The sequence below is a fragment of the Poeciliopsis prolifica genome, unplaced genomic scaffold, assembly GCF_027474105.1.
Source record: "Poeciliopsis prolifica strain line A6 unplaced genomic scaffold, Auburn_PproV2 SCAFFOLD006, whole genome shotgun sequence".
NCBI classification, from domain to species: domain Eukaryota; kingdom Metazoa; phylum Chordata; class Actinopteri; order Cyprinodontiformes; family Poeciliidae; genus Poeciliopsis; species Poeciliopsis prolifica.
Window position 1 is genome coordinate 7,666,669 of NW_026562381.1, and position 17,023 is coordinate 7,683,691.

General features: G+C 37.0%; 1 protein-coding gene across 10 annotated transcripts in view; it reads right to left on the minus strand.

The window, feature by feature from the left end:
* Positions 1 to 9,584, minus strand: part of LOC129360298 (glutamate receptor 2) — a 43,322-nt gene extending 33,738 nt beyond the window's left edge. For 7 of the 10 annotated variants that reach the window (XR_008606013.1, XM_055030423.1, XM_055030425.1 and 4 more), the window contains exons 1-2: positions 9,153 to 9,583; positions 8,877 to 9,017 (exon numbers count right to left, since the gene is read on the minus strand). Coding sequence is in view for 9 of the 10 variants with exons in the window: in XM_055030423.1 (XP_054886398.1) it covers positions 8,877 to 9,017; positions 9,153 to 9,237 (226 nt within the window). In the remaining variant the exon portion in view is untranslated. Of the gene's footprint in view, positions 1 to 8,876; positions 9,018 to 9,152 lie in introns of all 10 variants that reach the window. The other 3 variants (XM_055030419.1, XM_055030418.1, XM_055030421.1) reach the window with 3 other exon arrangements.
* Between the last annotated feature and the right edge of the window lie 7,439 nt (positions 9,585 to 17,023).

Here is a 17,023-nt window from a genome sequence, read left to right on the forward strand (position 1 = left end):
TAGGACACTGTGTGCCTGTCATAAAGACTCCTTATAAAAGGCTCAAGGTGAGTCTCATTTTATCAAGGTTCATCCATTGGAAATTTCCAATTCACACAGGTGTCTGTCTGGCAGCAAGATGCCATTTAGATACCCTACACTTCCAACCGGGTCTTAGAAATTAGGAGAGACGGGCCATTTGTTAATCACTGCAGAAATACAACAATTTTTAAATTGCAGTTTAATAAGGAAGTGTACAAAGTGTCATAAGAGTTTCTAAAATAGGACTGTAAATGTTTTTTTTTTGTTTGTTTTGTTTTATAATCTACACCCAGCCACAAACATACATTGAGTTCTACTAATTTTGGTAATGTGTTCTTTAATAAGCTGCAAAGAAAACACACCTATCTGTGAGCAAGGCTGTGGCAGGATTCTGGTTGCATCACTCAGTGGGGCATAATCAGTGGAGCTTATATAAGGATGATGTTTTCTTAACCAAGCTTTTAAGCAAAGTCTATAAATTTTCAAAGCAGTTGGGTTCAGCATCACACCAAATGTTAATGTGAGCCTTCTTCATCTATTCCAATACCAACTATGATGTGTGTTTCGGGTCATTGTCCTTCGAGAGAATCAGTTGTGTAAAAGTCTTTAGTGTCTGACCAAATAAAACTTCTTAGAAATATCCTGGAAACAGTTAAGGTCCAGCCTATAATAAACTGAAATGTCTTTCTTCTCTCCTTTCTTTCTTTAAAGTTAAAACCTTCAAAGCATCTGAAATTTATATCTGTCTACATGGAAAGTCAATTATCTTATGGAGAAATATTGGAAGGTCAAAATTTGCAGATATTGCAATGTTTCACAACAGCAATGTAAAAATAGTTTGAAGGAATCAAGGTAAAGTTTTCAGACCTATGTACACTGCACACACTGTCAAGCACAATGGTGACAGCATTATGGTGATTGTCTTACTTAATGTCAGTCAAACAGGGGAAACAATGGGTGTCCTAATGGTGTCAATGACACTAAAAATGAAACATCAACTTTGATTAGAACAGAGGTCAAATATCAGGGAAGAAATGTCTTCTGATGGAGACAAACTGCAGACACTGGCAGTGGTGAATGAACTTGTATGCATACCTTTAACTAGGAGTAGATTAGAGGAAACTCCACAGAAAATAAAATACCCATAAAGTATATTATAAATTACAGAGTATTATATTAATTTTGAAAGACCAAAATCTGATGAGGGTGTTTTAGTCACAGAAAGATTCAACAAAACAGAGAAAATGTAAAAGAACCAGAGAGAAGACATCTTGGTATAAAAACATAAATATGCACTTTTCATTAAAAAAACAAAAATCTGTGCTCTGAAAGGCTCCTAATCTTCTTTCCTCAGTTGAATTCATGTCTGTCTGAGAATTTCATCAAAGAAACCACCTCCAGTCCCTGACTTTACAGGGCACCAGGAAAAACACATGAGCTTCGCTGAATGAAGACAAACACCCTCGCAGATCAATGCAGCAGAGCATCAGTGCTGGAGCATGTCTAGAAAAGCCTCCTGTTCACCTATAAACTCCCATCAAACATCTTCTGCCGACAGAAGCATGCACACACGTTTAATATTAATCAACTATATTGTAAGAAAGTAAAAAGATAATGACATACTGCTGTTTCTAATTTGCGGGATTTGTGCAAGCATAAATATATAATGTATGCAAACAGAAAAACAAAAAATCAGTTTCTGTAAAAGCCCAATTTAAAGTAATAAGACAGAGAAAATGTCCAACTAGGACTGTGTACATTGGTGTCAAGTTCTGAAACACATTCTGCATGTTTGTGGAAAAGCTAAGTGACATGACAAAAGCATCCAGGATGTGTTGGCTACAGTCCAGATGAAACCTTTTGTTTAAACAAAGACCATCAGGGAAAGAAGGTTGTTACAAAAGAACAATGCAGCCGTCTACCAAACAGACACGAGGCTAACAGAATCGCTGACATCACAACGAAGAGCTGCAAATGGATCAAAGCTTTAAATGAGCTGCTGAAATTAGGATCTGTAGAAAAAGTGTCAACCAGAGGGGAAATCTACCCATCACCATTCTATTCAAGTGTCTAGTATGTTTGGAGGAAAGACGTATGCAATTCTTTGAAGAAAGGGTTTAAAGCTAATACAAGTCAAACCTGTGGAGAATCAGATAGAGGAGGAACTGTTCACCTTACTCTAAAAATAAGAACAGTTGATATTTACAACGCTAATTAGTGCCACATGTTAATGTTTTCCAACATAGACTACCACCCTCTAAAGACATGTAAAGTACCTGCTTTAACATTTCAAAATACCTAAATTATTCAAATATGCATTAAAAGTGGAAACCATTTTGGCCCAAAAAAGAAGCCAACATCTTCAGTTTTCCTTCCTTGGAAAGGCCAGTTAATATCATGACAAGTGGGATTGAGTCAAGGTATTTTTGAGCTTCCCAAGCTGCATTTCTTAGATGTGATCAATAAAAAAATATCTGCAAACAGGCTAATTGCATTATTCAGAAACAATTGTGAATAGCTGGAAATCAATTAGACATCTATGTTAGTTAGAACGTCATAAAAATTTGAATGAATTACACACAGAATTCAAACTTTCAACCATTCTTTTCTTACACTTATGTCTTATGTCTTGCAGTTAATAAAAAAATAAAGTCCAATTTCTCATTTATCTGAAATAATGTCTATAAAAACAGTGTGCAGAGAGCAGCACAAAGTGATGCACAAGCAGGAGAGCTAACATCCAAATTCAGAGGTGCAGACCTCAGGTGAAGATGGCTTTTTTTTGTTTGTTTGTTTGTTTTCTGGGCATCACGTTGCAAAATTTCAAATTTCCCTTACAAGGAAATATACCACAACACCTAAATGCCTTATCTTATCACTGTGTTTGCCATCATGAATCATACATTTAAAATCCCTCTTTTCTAGTTTTAGATGTAGTTTGTATAAACTAGAAGTGTTAAAACTACTACTTCCACTAAATCAAATACAACATATCTTCCCAAACAGCAAAGGCATTTTCATACTGAGAAAATGTAGATATAAACTTAGACCTCTGCATCTTCCTGTATCTGTAGCTGGAACCTTTGAAGGACACAGTGATAAAGGCTCAGTTGGGGGGCTGTATTCAAGGCAAGCCAAGATCCGCAGAGGCTTTTTAGCCTCTTTTTATTTTTTTGACCAGCCAGCTGCTGGGCCCATTTACCATTTCAACACTCTCTGTGAAATGGCGGAGATGCTCTTAATTAGGTGTGAACAATAAATTGGCTTTAACCAATTCCCAGTAGCACATATAAGGAAGGTTCCTCCGTTTGATCATTTGGCCAGGTCCCTGAAATCATGCGCGTTCATGAAATGCTATGTGCATTCAAATGTATGAAATTGCAGTGTGACATGATTCAGCCATGACAAACAGAAACTTTGAAGTGTTAAATGGGTAGCTGGCTGTCAAAGACGTCTTCGCCCTCACTTGGCCTCAGTAAAAGTGAATATCAGGAATGAAGGCATTGAGACTTGCTGTTGCTGCACATTGACTCCTAGTTTTTATGGCAAACAAATGCAAAAGCAAACATGTGCACCGTAAAGTCCTTCTGTTTCTTCAGGATGACAGGAGTAGAGAGAACATAGAATTGGGAAAGGGATCTATACTGAGTCAAAGATTAAAATCTGTTGGCTTACTGATTAGTGTTTGCAATTGATTGTTTATGATCTTTAACAAAACTTATAATGAAATATTTTCTACATTTTAGGTTGAACAAGTGATGCTCCAAAAATATGAAATCAGAATGAAATATTTTTGTCAGAGACTTTGGATTTGTGTTTTCAGCTTCAGTTTTCACTCATTCAATAGCGACTGCTTTTGGATCTCTTGTTTTTTTCAACCTGGGCTAGAATTTGTTACAAATCTGCTAATAAAATTAAATGTTGGTGAAGTTTTATTCAATGTTTCTTTTTCAGGTATTTTTTGACATGATAATTCTGTACTGCTTTATGTTGGCCTGTTGCAAAATGGCCAATAAATACTTTGTAATTTGATGTCATAATGTGACAAAATAAGAAGTTCCATGGGATTTAAAAAGAAATCCAAAACACTGCACAATTACAAGGTAGACCTGAAAAACTCTAATTAACAGGAATTATTCAGGCAGGCAAAAGGAAGCTTTGGATAGTAAGAAAAGAGAGTAAGAAATTACTGATTTTTCTTTTAAACTGTGCAGCTTGAAACACCTCATCACACCTCACCCCTTAAAAATGGATTTAGGTGATCATCCAGCTTCAACAATAGAAGAATTACACAAGAACCTGCAAAGAATTGTTTTCACGCTTTGCTGCTTTACTATCAATTTGTACAGTTTTACAAAAGAAACTTTTAGCAATTTCCCATGCTCCCAATATTTAATGTCAAAAATATCCTGCTGCAATTGTTTCACATCAGTTGTCCAATAAGACAAAGAAAGGAAGGAAAATTTCAAAATAAGAGTTCTGGTATCTGCTTAGGTTATTAAAAAATTTGATTCTTCCCACTTTAAGAGAAACGTTTTCAAATTGTGACTGCATGCCAGAGAGAGTGAGAGATTTACTAAGTGTTCAGGCCTTATGTTCTCCTACTTTTTATTGAAGAGGATCCATTTGAAAAGTTCAGGAAGTAATTTCATTTTGTGGACTTTTAATTTAAATAATAACAGAAGGAGAATAGATGAAAACCTTTTTACAACTTTCCATAATAAAGTTCTCAGTTTCAAATTCCTACCACCATTCAGAAACTACATCATATCCAAATCGTCTCAAACTGATTAAGCTTATTTAAAAATGTAAGCTGAAAACATTATTAATTAGAAAAAAAAAAAACATGAATAAAACTGGTTAAACTAATGTTCTGTGTCCTGTCCTCAACATTACACACAGCATACTTACTAAATTAAACAAGAAAACATTCAATCTTGTTAAGAAATATGAATAAATAAACTAACACTGGAGCAACATAGAGGAGTGGTATAAGCTTTTATATTTGAACAAGTTTTAAAAAGTGTGATTTGCATTTGCATCCCCTGCCAATAAGTCAGTCCTTTATGGAAGCTCAGTCAGGATTTACACTTTTGGCCAATTATGGCTGCAGATCATTTCAGACATTTCTATCAGCCCGACTCATCAAGAATTTAATTTTTTTTTATTTCCCTTTTCAAATTACAATAAATTGGCTTTGGCCCTGGACTTTGACCAAACTGTTAAAAATTCTGTTATTCCTGATATTCCTTTGCCGTTTTGGATACATTTTGTATTTTGTTGTCTTGCCCCAGTCTCAGGTAGAACAGGTTTTGTTAAAGGTTTGCACTCTATTTAGTCATATCCCTGTATTCTAAGTTGAACTACCACAACTGTTTAAAAATTAGTTAATGGAAAAGTTCAAGGAAATAAGATGAAATATAAGGAAAAAAAAGTGGCTATCCTGCTCCCCCACAACAGTGAAAAGCAGCTTTACGTTGTTGAAGTCATTTTCAGGATTAAGAGGTGGCTATAATCCAGGAAGTCTTTAGATTTATTGCTTTAGGGGCACTGCATATACATGGTCAGAAGATGAACTGTTATTGATGGAGAAATGTGTCATTCTGCCACCCACTGTCTCTGACACACTGTGTTGATGAAGTATGCTTCTGCACAGGCAAAGAGCAGCGAGAGTTTCATAAGTCTGAAAGGAACTCAGACACTTACGCAGTGAAATAAAAGACTACAGTTAATTAAAAGCTTAAATAAGTCAGCAGCTTTCAAGAAATGAACAGGTAAAAAAATCAAATGTAATACAGGCCTTATTCATAGGTACTGAAGTACTGTATTTTTTTCCATATTTTGGGTCATAGAAATTTCAGATCTAATTAATTTTAACAACAGACAAAGATAACCATGGTAAATTCAAAATGTAGATTTCAAATGAAGATTTTACATAATAAATCATCTGTGTTTAGCTGTGTTTTTTGTAAAGTTGGGTCCGGTTCCAGTCTTGTACAACAAACAGATTATTTAAGTAGAACATAAAGTAGTCTAATGGAAAGAAAAGCACCAATTTAAAGAACATCAAGCACAGATGAGAAGCAAATCAACTGGCATCTGCTGTGGATCTTCAATGAATCAGAGAAAGAGCCATTATTTTTAAATACAGAACCTTCCCAGAACTGACTGGGAATTACTCCAATAACTTAGTGGCTCGTCCAAAAGGCCAAAAACGAACCCAGAACAACATCTAAAGCACTGCACTGCTTTTTTTTTTTTTTTTAATAATAAAATATTTTCTCATAAGTGAAATAATCTGTCAGCAGAATTTTTCCTGTTCCATGAAGATTAAGGAATTATTTACTTAAAACAATCTCCTATATCTTTCTGAAAAACTACTTGTAAGTTAATTTTGTCTTATTTCAAGTGAAGAACAAAACGCCAACAAACTAGAAACTAGACCAAAACTAGTTGGTGACATTTTATGTTTTTGCACATTGGGGCATGCTGACTCAGAAAGCTTTTATCTCTAAATGTTTGAAAACTGTTTTTTTATTTTTTAAATAATTTTATAATACCGGTTATCATCGGTATTAAAATCTGTTTGGTTGAATTAATCTGAAGCATTTTGTGGCACTGTATTTGATCGTTGTTGTTCATAAGTCTATGTGTCGAGCAAATTTTATCATGAATTTTAAACACTGATATAAAGTTGTACCTTTTCTACCGTTTAATAGCTTCCTTTATCGTAGCCTGATTAATGAATGCCAAAGTACCTCTCTTCCCTGAGGTTTGAAGTGTGCCATTATGTAACAGAAAGCCTATCAGAACATGTCATTGCTTTTACAGCTTCATATTTCTCCCTTTATTCTCCCCTGAATGCAGTTTCGTGGAGCACATTTGAACAAAAGGAGAAGCGGTGGTGTTTAAGTGCTGTAATTTACAGTCCACCATGGATGGTGAGGCAGACTGCCATCTACTGGCTTTTAAAGCTTCCCCACAAACCCTCTCCCTCCATCCACACCTCCTCACCACAGCCAGTATCACCCCTCCTCTTCTCAACTCCCACTCAAAAACTCAATTAATATGAAGACAGAGTTCACTAAAAGCCACCAGATAAATCCATGGGGGACGCAAACAAAGCTTCTACTGACTGTCAGACCAGGTGACAGCCTGTAAATCAGCTCAACATCACATAATCAACATCAATCCACTCATTTCTTCCATGTCTGCATTTATAAGCAGCAGCTGCTGATGCTGAGATGAACCAGTCCTGCAGCTTGTCACCAGGGACCGCTAGTGTTTTCTAGATGGATGATTTAACCCTTAAATAAGTTCCATTGATAACAGCAGAAAGAAATTAAAGACGATATTCTGGTAAAGCAACAAAAATGAAATTCAAGACTAAAGCTATTAATGTCATTTTGATATTGAGAATGTCCTAAGTTCAATCATAAATGATAATATTATGGTTATTGTAAGAAACTTTGAAGATTTTCATCTTTTCTGTCATGAGTCATTTCCCCCAAAAGACACTTGTTGAGGAGGGAAAAGTTGTAAAACATCCACAAAAATACCTGATGCTTCACATAAATTGTTATATATGACCTAGAAATGCATGTTAACACCATATTCTCTTATGTAATCTCCTCCCACTACTATAAACACCCAACAGTACATAATAATACATATTTCTAACTCTTAAAACCGAGACACAGAGCTGGTCGCCCCCATCAGGGAAGGCAATGCTGTCAAGTTCTTGAAACCAACAAGAAACAATCATCTGAGCATAAAACACACAACTGTGATCTGTTGGACGCACTGAGCATCTTCAAGCAGGAAGGTTTTATATGGTAATGGGATCGATTGGACCAGTGCTCGCACCAATGAGAAGCGTTTGATTTATGTTTAAGGGACTGTTCAGAGCAGCAGTCGCTTGGCAACCACCTAATGAATGTACGAAATATAGCGACCTATTTGCTGCAGCAGTTTAAAATAAATCTGTCAGGAGAACAGAGCCGATTCTTACAGAAACTCTGAGGAGAAAATGTCTTAAAGTGAAGTCACAGCTTAAATTGTGACTAGAAACCTTCGTTTGGACCAAAAGTAGGGATTCAAATCAGACTAAAAACCGTTCTGGCAATTAAGCAATGCATAGGAAATCCTTCAGTGCATCGGTTTTTAATTAATCGCTTCATATCAGCCCTCATTAGCCGTGTTAGAGCGTGTCACAGGCACCGAGAATGTCTGTCTCTATCTGTGCATGCGGGCTGTTCTCCAACCCTGGGTGAACAGCGCTCCTCCTGAGCTGAGAAAAAACATGAGGGAGAACAAAATCTGCCTCAGTCACTCTTTACCTCAGATTCCTGCCCTGAAACATGATAGAAGACATTGTTAAAGTTGGGAGATGGTGTAAAAAATGTAAGGTGTCCTGTTTTTAATGATGCAAAATGAAAAGATGAATAGAGGATCAAATGTACCTAGAAAATATCCATCAGTCTTTCAAAAGACTGCAAAGAGCTTTTAAATAAAGCTGAATAGCAGAACTTTTATGATTGACATTTTTATTGTGTAGCCTCTTCTAATGAATGTGAAAGACTGAAAAAGGTATTGATGTGACGGTTACTGTGGAAACCAACTTTCCCTGGCTACTCAGCCTGTTCATCCTCAACTCCCAGCTCACAGTCTCAGCGTGTTTGCAGACAGAATATAGATAAGAAAGCATTGACAACCTTTTATTAAAATAGCAGAAATTATTTAGAATAGCTGCATTCTAAATAATTCTGAAGAATGATCATGATTGTTTTGTGGGTCTCATACTCCCACTAGATCTTAGTAAGAAATAATAAGACTAAAGATATTTTTTTACTTACAACAGTTGGTCACAGCGAAACTGTTGGCAACCTCCAGATTGTCAATATGGGGAGTCAGTCTGAATTCCGAGGTTCCAAACTGAACCATTCCTATCCGAAACGCGCTGTACTCTTGATCTGCGCCCCTTGGAAAAAGTCCCCCTGAAATCATGACAAAAAGCCTGTTACACTTCCACAAAAACAACATGACAGATCCAGCAACCAGAATTCATCATTTTATTTCATGCGAAATTATTTAACGCAATTTTCTTTTGTCTGAGTGAGTTAGCTACTCACCGATCTGAACACTGGGCGAGCCCCCAAACGCGCAGACCCATAAAACCAGAAGAATAGAAAAAAATAAATTCACTATATTCCCCATGTCTACAGTTCAGGTGTCCACATCCACCAGATGAATCTGGTCTTCCCTTGTTTCTCTTTGAAGGCGCTAGATCCAACACATATTAATAACCTTTCGCCTCGGAGAGAAGATAAGAGAAAATCTTCTGGGTTTGTGGCAGGTAAATGACACCAGTACAGGAATGGTGGCCGGCGGTGAGGTTCTGCTCTCTTTTTCCGCTCCTCCTCGTCACTCCCCTTCCACCGGCAGCTGCGCCTCTTCTGAACGCACGGAGCCGGTGCGCGTCTCCGCTCCGCGCCGCGCCACGCCACGCCGCGCCGCGCGCCGGAGATCTTCTCGGTATCACACCCACAACTGAGGAATGTTAATGAAAAGGCGGACAGACACGAACAGATCCGAAAGTCAGCCACATGGAGACCAAACCACACGACAACCTCTGAAAAAAATGGGAACGGAAGCTTCTGCTCCAGCAGTTGAGTTTTTGTTTCGCCTCTGGGTTTCAGTGAACATGAACACAGGAGACTGGTGAACATTGTTCAGTCATGACACCATAGCGTCATTAAGACAACTTAAATCAGATGTACTTGTTTTCCTCAGATAACCGGCCCCTTAGATTTCACATTAAACACTCTTAAAAATATGAAGAAATGTTTAATTTTCAAGTCTAGCAGTTGTTTTTAGAAAGCCTTTATCACAATTGCCTGTTCTGACGCGATTTCCCAGGGGATTTAATTGCAGTTATTTGCAACATACAGAGGTGTGAAAACAAAATCACAGCTGATTTTGTTTTCACTCTAAACACCACTGTATTTTGGTGTTCAGCCAATCAGTGATTTGTAGACTGACAAAAGTATTTCAAAATCTATTCTCTGGGCTACTGGGAGCCAGAATCAAATGGTAGAAGATTGACTTTGTAACTGCTTATTTGTGTCTGAAAGTGCAGGTCTGAGTCCATCATTATACCCACATTTCAGGCCTGATTACCAGTTTGATGGTTTCTCATTTAGCCCAAAAATAATAGCTTCAGTTTTTTTGTTTATATTATGACTAAAAACAGTTATGGCAGATCCATGCAAATTTAGCAAACCATGCTTAATTTGCAAAAATCATCCTTGATCTTCAAGCGGTTAACGGATGAGGTACACCCTGTGCATCATCAGTGGATTGCAGGGCAACACAGACAGACAGGACAAAACATCCATGCATGCACACACTCACACCTAAGGAGAATTTATGGAGACCAATCAACCTGACAGCCATGTTTTTGGACTGTGGGAGAAAGCTGCATGCACAGGGAGAACATGCAAACTCCAGAAAGACCCCAGGCTGAGATTCAAACCCAGGACCTTCTTTCTGTGCCATTGGGCAGCCCAGTAACTTATGTTATTTGCTATTATCTTATCTAGCAGAAGCATGTCAATATTAAATAAGAAGAATCCCAGGAATAGAGCAACATGTGATTTATTTATTTATTTATTGTCGATGCCAAAAGTTACCCACTGACACAAACAAGTTGTTGTGTCAGTGAATGTTTGTGGTTATAGTGTGGAAACAAGCACAAACATGAACAATAAGCATGAGAGAAGCTGACAAACTGTAAACCAAGAGAAGGCAAGCACTAATCTATGTAAACTAAATTCAAATGCAGAAAAACACAGAAAAAATGTAGAGTCCCACTAAAAAAGGAACAAAGATACAGCAAGACCTTTACAGCAATAATAATCAACTATGTGTGCCAGGACTTTTGAGCAATACTGAATTCAGAAAATAAGAGGAATATGGCAAGACCTAAGAAAGTAAATAAATAAGAAAACTGACAAAATGCAAACAGAAGAAAACTAAAATCCAAACACTCCAGCATCATGACAGACCTGCTCTGGACTCAAACCAGTCTACTTCTGTACCAGAAAGTTCAACCCAGTCGCTCCAGTCATAATCCTTTGTCAACAGTGTTGAATGCTGCGCTGAACCCAAACACAACAGCATTGTGGTTCTTCCAGTCTTCATTTCTTCTCACGCCTTGAACACTGACAGTTTTCAGTCCAGTTATGTGCTCAACACAGTGCAGACTGCTCTTGTCAAAGTGGCTGTTCAGTGTTAACCTACACTGAAGCCTTATTATGGAATTAAACGCCCTGATAACTGTTTGAGCCACAGTTTGAGGCAACAAGTATTTACAACTGACAATTGCTGTGGAGAAATTTTGACCCACTGTTTTTTGCAGAATCATCTTAATTCAGCCACGTTGGAGGTTTTTCAAATAGGAGCCAACAGAAAAGCTCGAGCATCTCAAAAAGATTTTAATCTAACTTTTGACTTTGTCACCTCAAAACCTTAATTGTTTTAGTCAGAGAATACTAGACTTGCTGTCTTTCTCCATAAGCCAAGTTCACTAGAGCTTAAGACAAACCAATGGCCAAATGTCCTTTTTATGCTCGGTTTATGCTGTCAGTTACAGAAGGTCATATTAAAGTGATTTCTTCATGCTTCTGGTCTGACAGTAACCAGGCCTGAACTGGGCTAGTTAAGCTGAATTCACCCGTCCAAAAATTGTTTTAACAAGTAACAGCAAATCCTTCTTCTCATGGAAGCAGTTTGGATTGGACAGCTTTTTACTGTCTCAAGTTAAAACAATGTTTCAAAACTGCTTTTTGTATCTATTCTGACATTACTTCTGTTTTGAAAATCCAGACTCCTTTCATACAAGGAGAAAACAGCAGAAAACAGTTAACAAGGTTATTTTTTTTTTAACAGGATAAGGACCCCTCCTCACAACAAAGTTATTTTACTTTTGCACTTTTTGTAAATGATCACACAAGGAGCTCATTCTTCACTCCATTCTTTTCATCTGCACTGTACAAATAAAACCGTTTAGTTTCATAATGGAGCACAAATTATATTGAATTTATGACTTACGAGTACCTTTTAACTCGGTGACGTCACACGCTTTCAAGACTTCCGGCTTGCCAAATAAGTAGACGCTTTTTTGTTGTTGTTTTGTCTTTGTTTGTTTTGCGATTTTAGCTTCTCAGCATGACAGCGATGCGATTAGGAACAGGCCAGGGTTTGAATAGCCTTGGTTTTTATTGTAATAGTTCCTGTTAGTTAGGGATGGTGTTCGCTAACACCCGGTTTGAGTTTGGAGGGAAATTCTTCTTCTTTGCTATTATGGAAAATCGCAAGCAACTTTTATGTACACACCGTCACCTACTAGTGCACGAGTGTGTAGCAACACTACCTTACATCCATTAAATTCTATTTCTAGAGGGAAACTGCAGACGTCACAAACCGAAAAGACCTAGCTTGAATAGCGGACCAATCAGGTGAGCTCAGGGGAAAACTGGGCGGGATCAGGGGCGTGTCTGAAACAGTGACAGGATGGGAGGGGCGCAGGGAGTGAGAAAAATAGTGCAAGCAGCTCTGTGCAACAAGTGGATGGTCACATGTCCTACAGGGACAGCTATCAAATTAATCACCTCTTTAACTTTAATCTATCTCCACCTTTTGCATACAAATCCTTTTCAAATTTATATGTCTGCCTCAAAGTGCCATTATACTTCTTCTAGGTGAGGTGAAGTGTGCCTGCCAGCCATTAGAAAATGAGTGGCAATTTTGTCTTGTGGTTTTATATAATTTAACTCTCAGTGTGAACCAATAGATTCACATTAATCATTGTCTGTATTTGATCTGGAAATAAACTAATGCAGCTGGTGGAGATTAACGGCCAAACAGGAACGTTTTTGTCAGATTTCAGCACCTTGGACAGCACATTGCACAGAAAAGTGAGGCTCCTGCTGAGTGGATCACAGAAAACCTGAGGAAAGGATGAGCTTAGTGTGCAACAAAACAGTTCTGTTGTAGCCAGTTCTCATGAATATTGATTCAAAACATGTAATAAAAGTCATTTTTAGAATCTGGAAAAAATAGATCACTGCAAAATGCTAAATAAAGTTTCATAGTCTTTGCTTTTCACGTTTGTTGCATTGCACCCCCAAACTTAAATATGTTTTATTGGAATTTTATTAGATAGACCAACACAATGTAGCCTGTAGACACAATATAAAGGAACATTGATATATTTGTTTGTGGCCATGTTTACCCTGATGCTCCTAAACAAAGCCTAGTGCAACCAACTGGAAAAGTAATTTATTAAAGAGATCTTTTATTGCATGAATCATGTTGGTGTAAATGCAGTTATAGAGATATCAAATGTTTGTTACAAAACATTAAGGGAAAAAAAAACAAAGACCAAGAAATAAAGGAGACAGGTCAGGGATGAAGTCGTTGAAAAACTTGGAACAAGAATAAAATAATATCCCAACTTTTGAGTATTTTTGTAAAACGTGTCTCGTCAGTTTTCAGAAAATGTAAAAACTATGACAACTGCAACCTACAAAGCTGGTCAAAGTTGATGGAATTATGGATGAAAAATATGAGACAGCATGAATAACTTGTTAGAGGATGTAAAAGTCTCCAGACTGGATGACGTTCACCTTCCAGAAGAACAAAGAACAAATCCACCAAGACACATTGCAGTGAGTCACATGTGAGTCGCAAACCCTGTTTTTTGATTGGCAAACACAAGAATAAGGGATGTGACAAGTGATAATGTGTTTCCTTTTTATCACGTTTTTATTCCTGCAGCTGATCAATGTTATTCTCAATAGGTTTAATTTATTCTAATTGATTTTTTCACCAGAGTTCATTCAAGTCATTTTCAAAACATTAAATTCAAACAAAGAAATTCTTCACTAAGGTAGTGTCCTTTCTGGTGAGTAACAAAATATTTAAGTATTAACATATTTCCTCTAAAGTAAAAACAACAAAAACTGAGCGCCTACTGAGTTGCAGTCAATGTTTAAATTTTTTACTTTGTTGCTAAGTTGTGGGTTATACATGTTCGTCTGCCTTCTTGAAGGTGAGTTCTTGAATTTTTTATGTTTATAAATAAACATAAAACACTGACAGTAGCTTTTTGTGAACTGACAGCAGCTTTGTGGTTTTCTGGTGTGTTGGTGGAGGTCATGACCTCATGGTTTCAGTTCTGGGTTTTTCAGCAGGAATGTGGTTTCGCTATTGGCAAAACGTGCTTCTACATTTATAGATTTGATACCTCAGCCTTAAAAAATGTCTTTTGTCTGATTTAGAAATTCATTTTGTTCTGTGTCTGAAATACAAGCTTGCCATGTTCTTGATAGGATTAGTACTGCAACGGAAAAGATGTGAATCTCCAAATATTATTTCTAGTGAGACAAAACCTGCAAAACTGCTTCACTACTTTCCCAATTGTAATGCTTTTGGGGCACTTATCCCCTGAAAATGGAAGATTGTCCCACAAGTAGCAGGATACAGAGAGCCTTGATGAATACAATGACACAGGAGTAGTGGGTTAAGTAACAGGCAACCAGAAGATGTTTTCCATTGTTAGCCAGAGTGATGTTGTCACATAGTGATTGTCTTAGAATTTGAGGCACAATTCTTCATTCACTGCAAAAGTAAAGCCATGATTATTAAATAATTTTAGCAGTAAACAGCTTGATAAAGGTAACATAAATGTTTCCACATCTTGTCATTTTACTACAAACTTTAGTGTATTTTATTTGACAGAGCAACACAAGCAACACAGTATCTTCTTGACACTGATGTGGAGTGTCAAGAACGGGAAACATAGTTTTCACATGATTTTTTTTTACAAACAATAATATAAAAAGTGTTTTGTGCAAACATGCATATCCAGTCCCCTTTCAATCTGATACCCCTTAAATAAAGTTTTCTGTGTTTCTGTCTCTATCAGCTTGCGGTTATTTGGATGCTTTCCTGATTCTCTCTAACCTCTTCTATAATATTTTGTAGCTAATTAAAAAAAAAAAATGTTTGTCTCCTGTCAGCTGAACCTAAAAACTTACACTGACAACTCAGTGTCAAATTTATTTTTGTAGCACATATAAAAGTGGCATCAGCTGATCAAAGTGTTTCACTGCTATTTCCACTATCATAAATCAATACAAATACACGTGTCACTTTTCAGATTTTAATGTCATTTGTAAAAACGTTGAATGCCATTTATTACTGTGTTTTCATTTCAGTTATGCACTTTGTGTTGTTTCACATAAAGTCACAATTAGGGTGACTTTATGTCATTTGAGGTGATCAAATGTGAAGAAGTTTGAGAGAAATGAATACTTTCAGGAGCTTCTGGATAATCATGAAATTCTTATGATTTGAGTAATTTTGTTTCATTTGAAACATTTGCAAAGATCCTCATGTGCTCACAAGATCTCAAAATAAAATTTCCTTTAATCAAGCGGATTAAAGAAAATCACTATTTTCCAACAAATTGTGAATAAAACTGCAAGAGCCATAATTTCCCAGAAGCATTACAGGTTGTTGTAAAGTTTAAAATTTTTGCATTCAAATCCACATTTTATATTCAGAGGAAAATAAGTCAGGGAAATTATTCACAACATTGATGTGGGGACCTTGTCCACCATAAATGGGCCTGCAGTGAGCCCAGTAGCGTGTCCTCCCCCACGGCGCCTTCACTAATCATCGCCTTGACTGTCACGATGCTTTTCTCTGTGAGTTGGGTGGGAGCCTGGTGAGAGGCCTTGTTGGATTAGAAAGAACCTGTTTGATATAGGTTACTGCACTGTGGCACTAGCAGGGTGCTGTGGTGTGTGGGTGGAGCACACGCACACACACACACACACACACACACACACACACACACACACACAGTCATGAGTCATACCTGTAACTGATTTTTAATTCTGATGCTGCAAATGTGATCATATTGCTGCTCACCATTACTAATCACTAAATATTCATAACATAAAATAGTTTGTCCTTTTAAAATCTGAGAGGGTAAATTAAAGATAACAACTTACTCACCTCCTTAGACAGCTTGATGTTTTTTAATAACTTTCATTAATATTCAGAATCACAACAAGAAAACCTTAAAATTAGATTTGCCTTCAAGTTCTAAGTTCCGTATAGAAGAACTTGTTAAGCAGGCGTCTCATCTGCTAAATTGCCAGGAGAACATTTTCTCTCCTCATCACTGCATGATGTCGCCATAGGGGGGCACTGCAATGCAAATTCTTTGCTGTTAGCGTCTGAGTCAGACCTCAAGTGTTTAGAGCAGTCACAAATAACCACCAATTGATTTGAGTTTTGCAGATCTGCATGGCATTCACTTGTCAGTATGACGCATGACTGTAGACGCCTTTTCTCCAAAATGATTCTCGCCTTCATGTAACTTCTGTTTTGTGTCCCTGTGAGATTATTGGCCAGTCAGACAAAAATTCTCCTCGCTGTCTGTAACCATGGCAGCTGCAGAGAGAGAAACAAGTCTTGTTTTCTCATTTCAAACCAATCCATAAAAAAAAACAGATTACAGAATTGAGCTTTTTATTTTATTTTCATCACTGATCAGACTTTGACTAAATGACTTCAATATTAATAAATAAACACTTTGTGCTTGAACAGAAAGTCAGCATCTATTTTGGCTCATTAAGCTAGAAATGAATTTTATATGAGAAGCTTCACGTTGATTATCAGGAATGATTTCCTAAGCAGATTTGCAAAATAAATGATTTGGCAAATTATCAGAGGTCAAGCAGCTGTTGTACTGGAAGATATAAATAGACAAACATGCAGAACATGAAGAGAGAAATAACAAATTATTATTCCCCTTATCTGGAGAACAGCGTTCCAGGCCCTGTTAACTTGGTTATGCTTCTATCTTGACTTTCACTGATTGACATAATTTAGTCTTAGTTTTTAACTCCAGTTCATTGTGTCGATA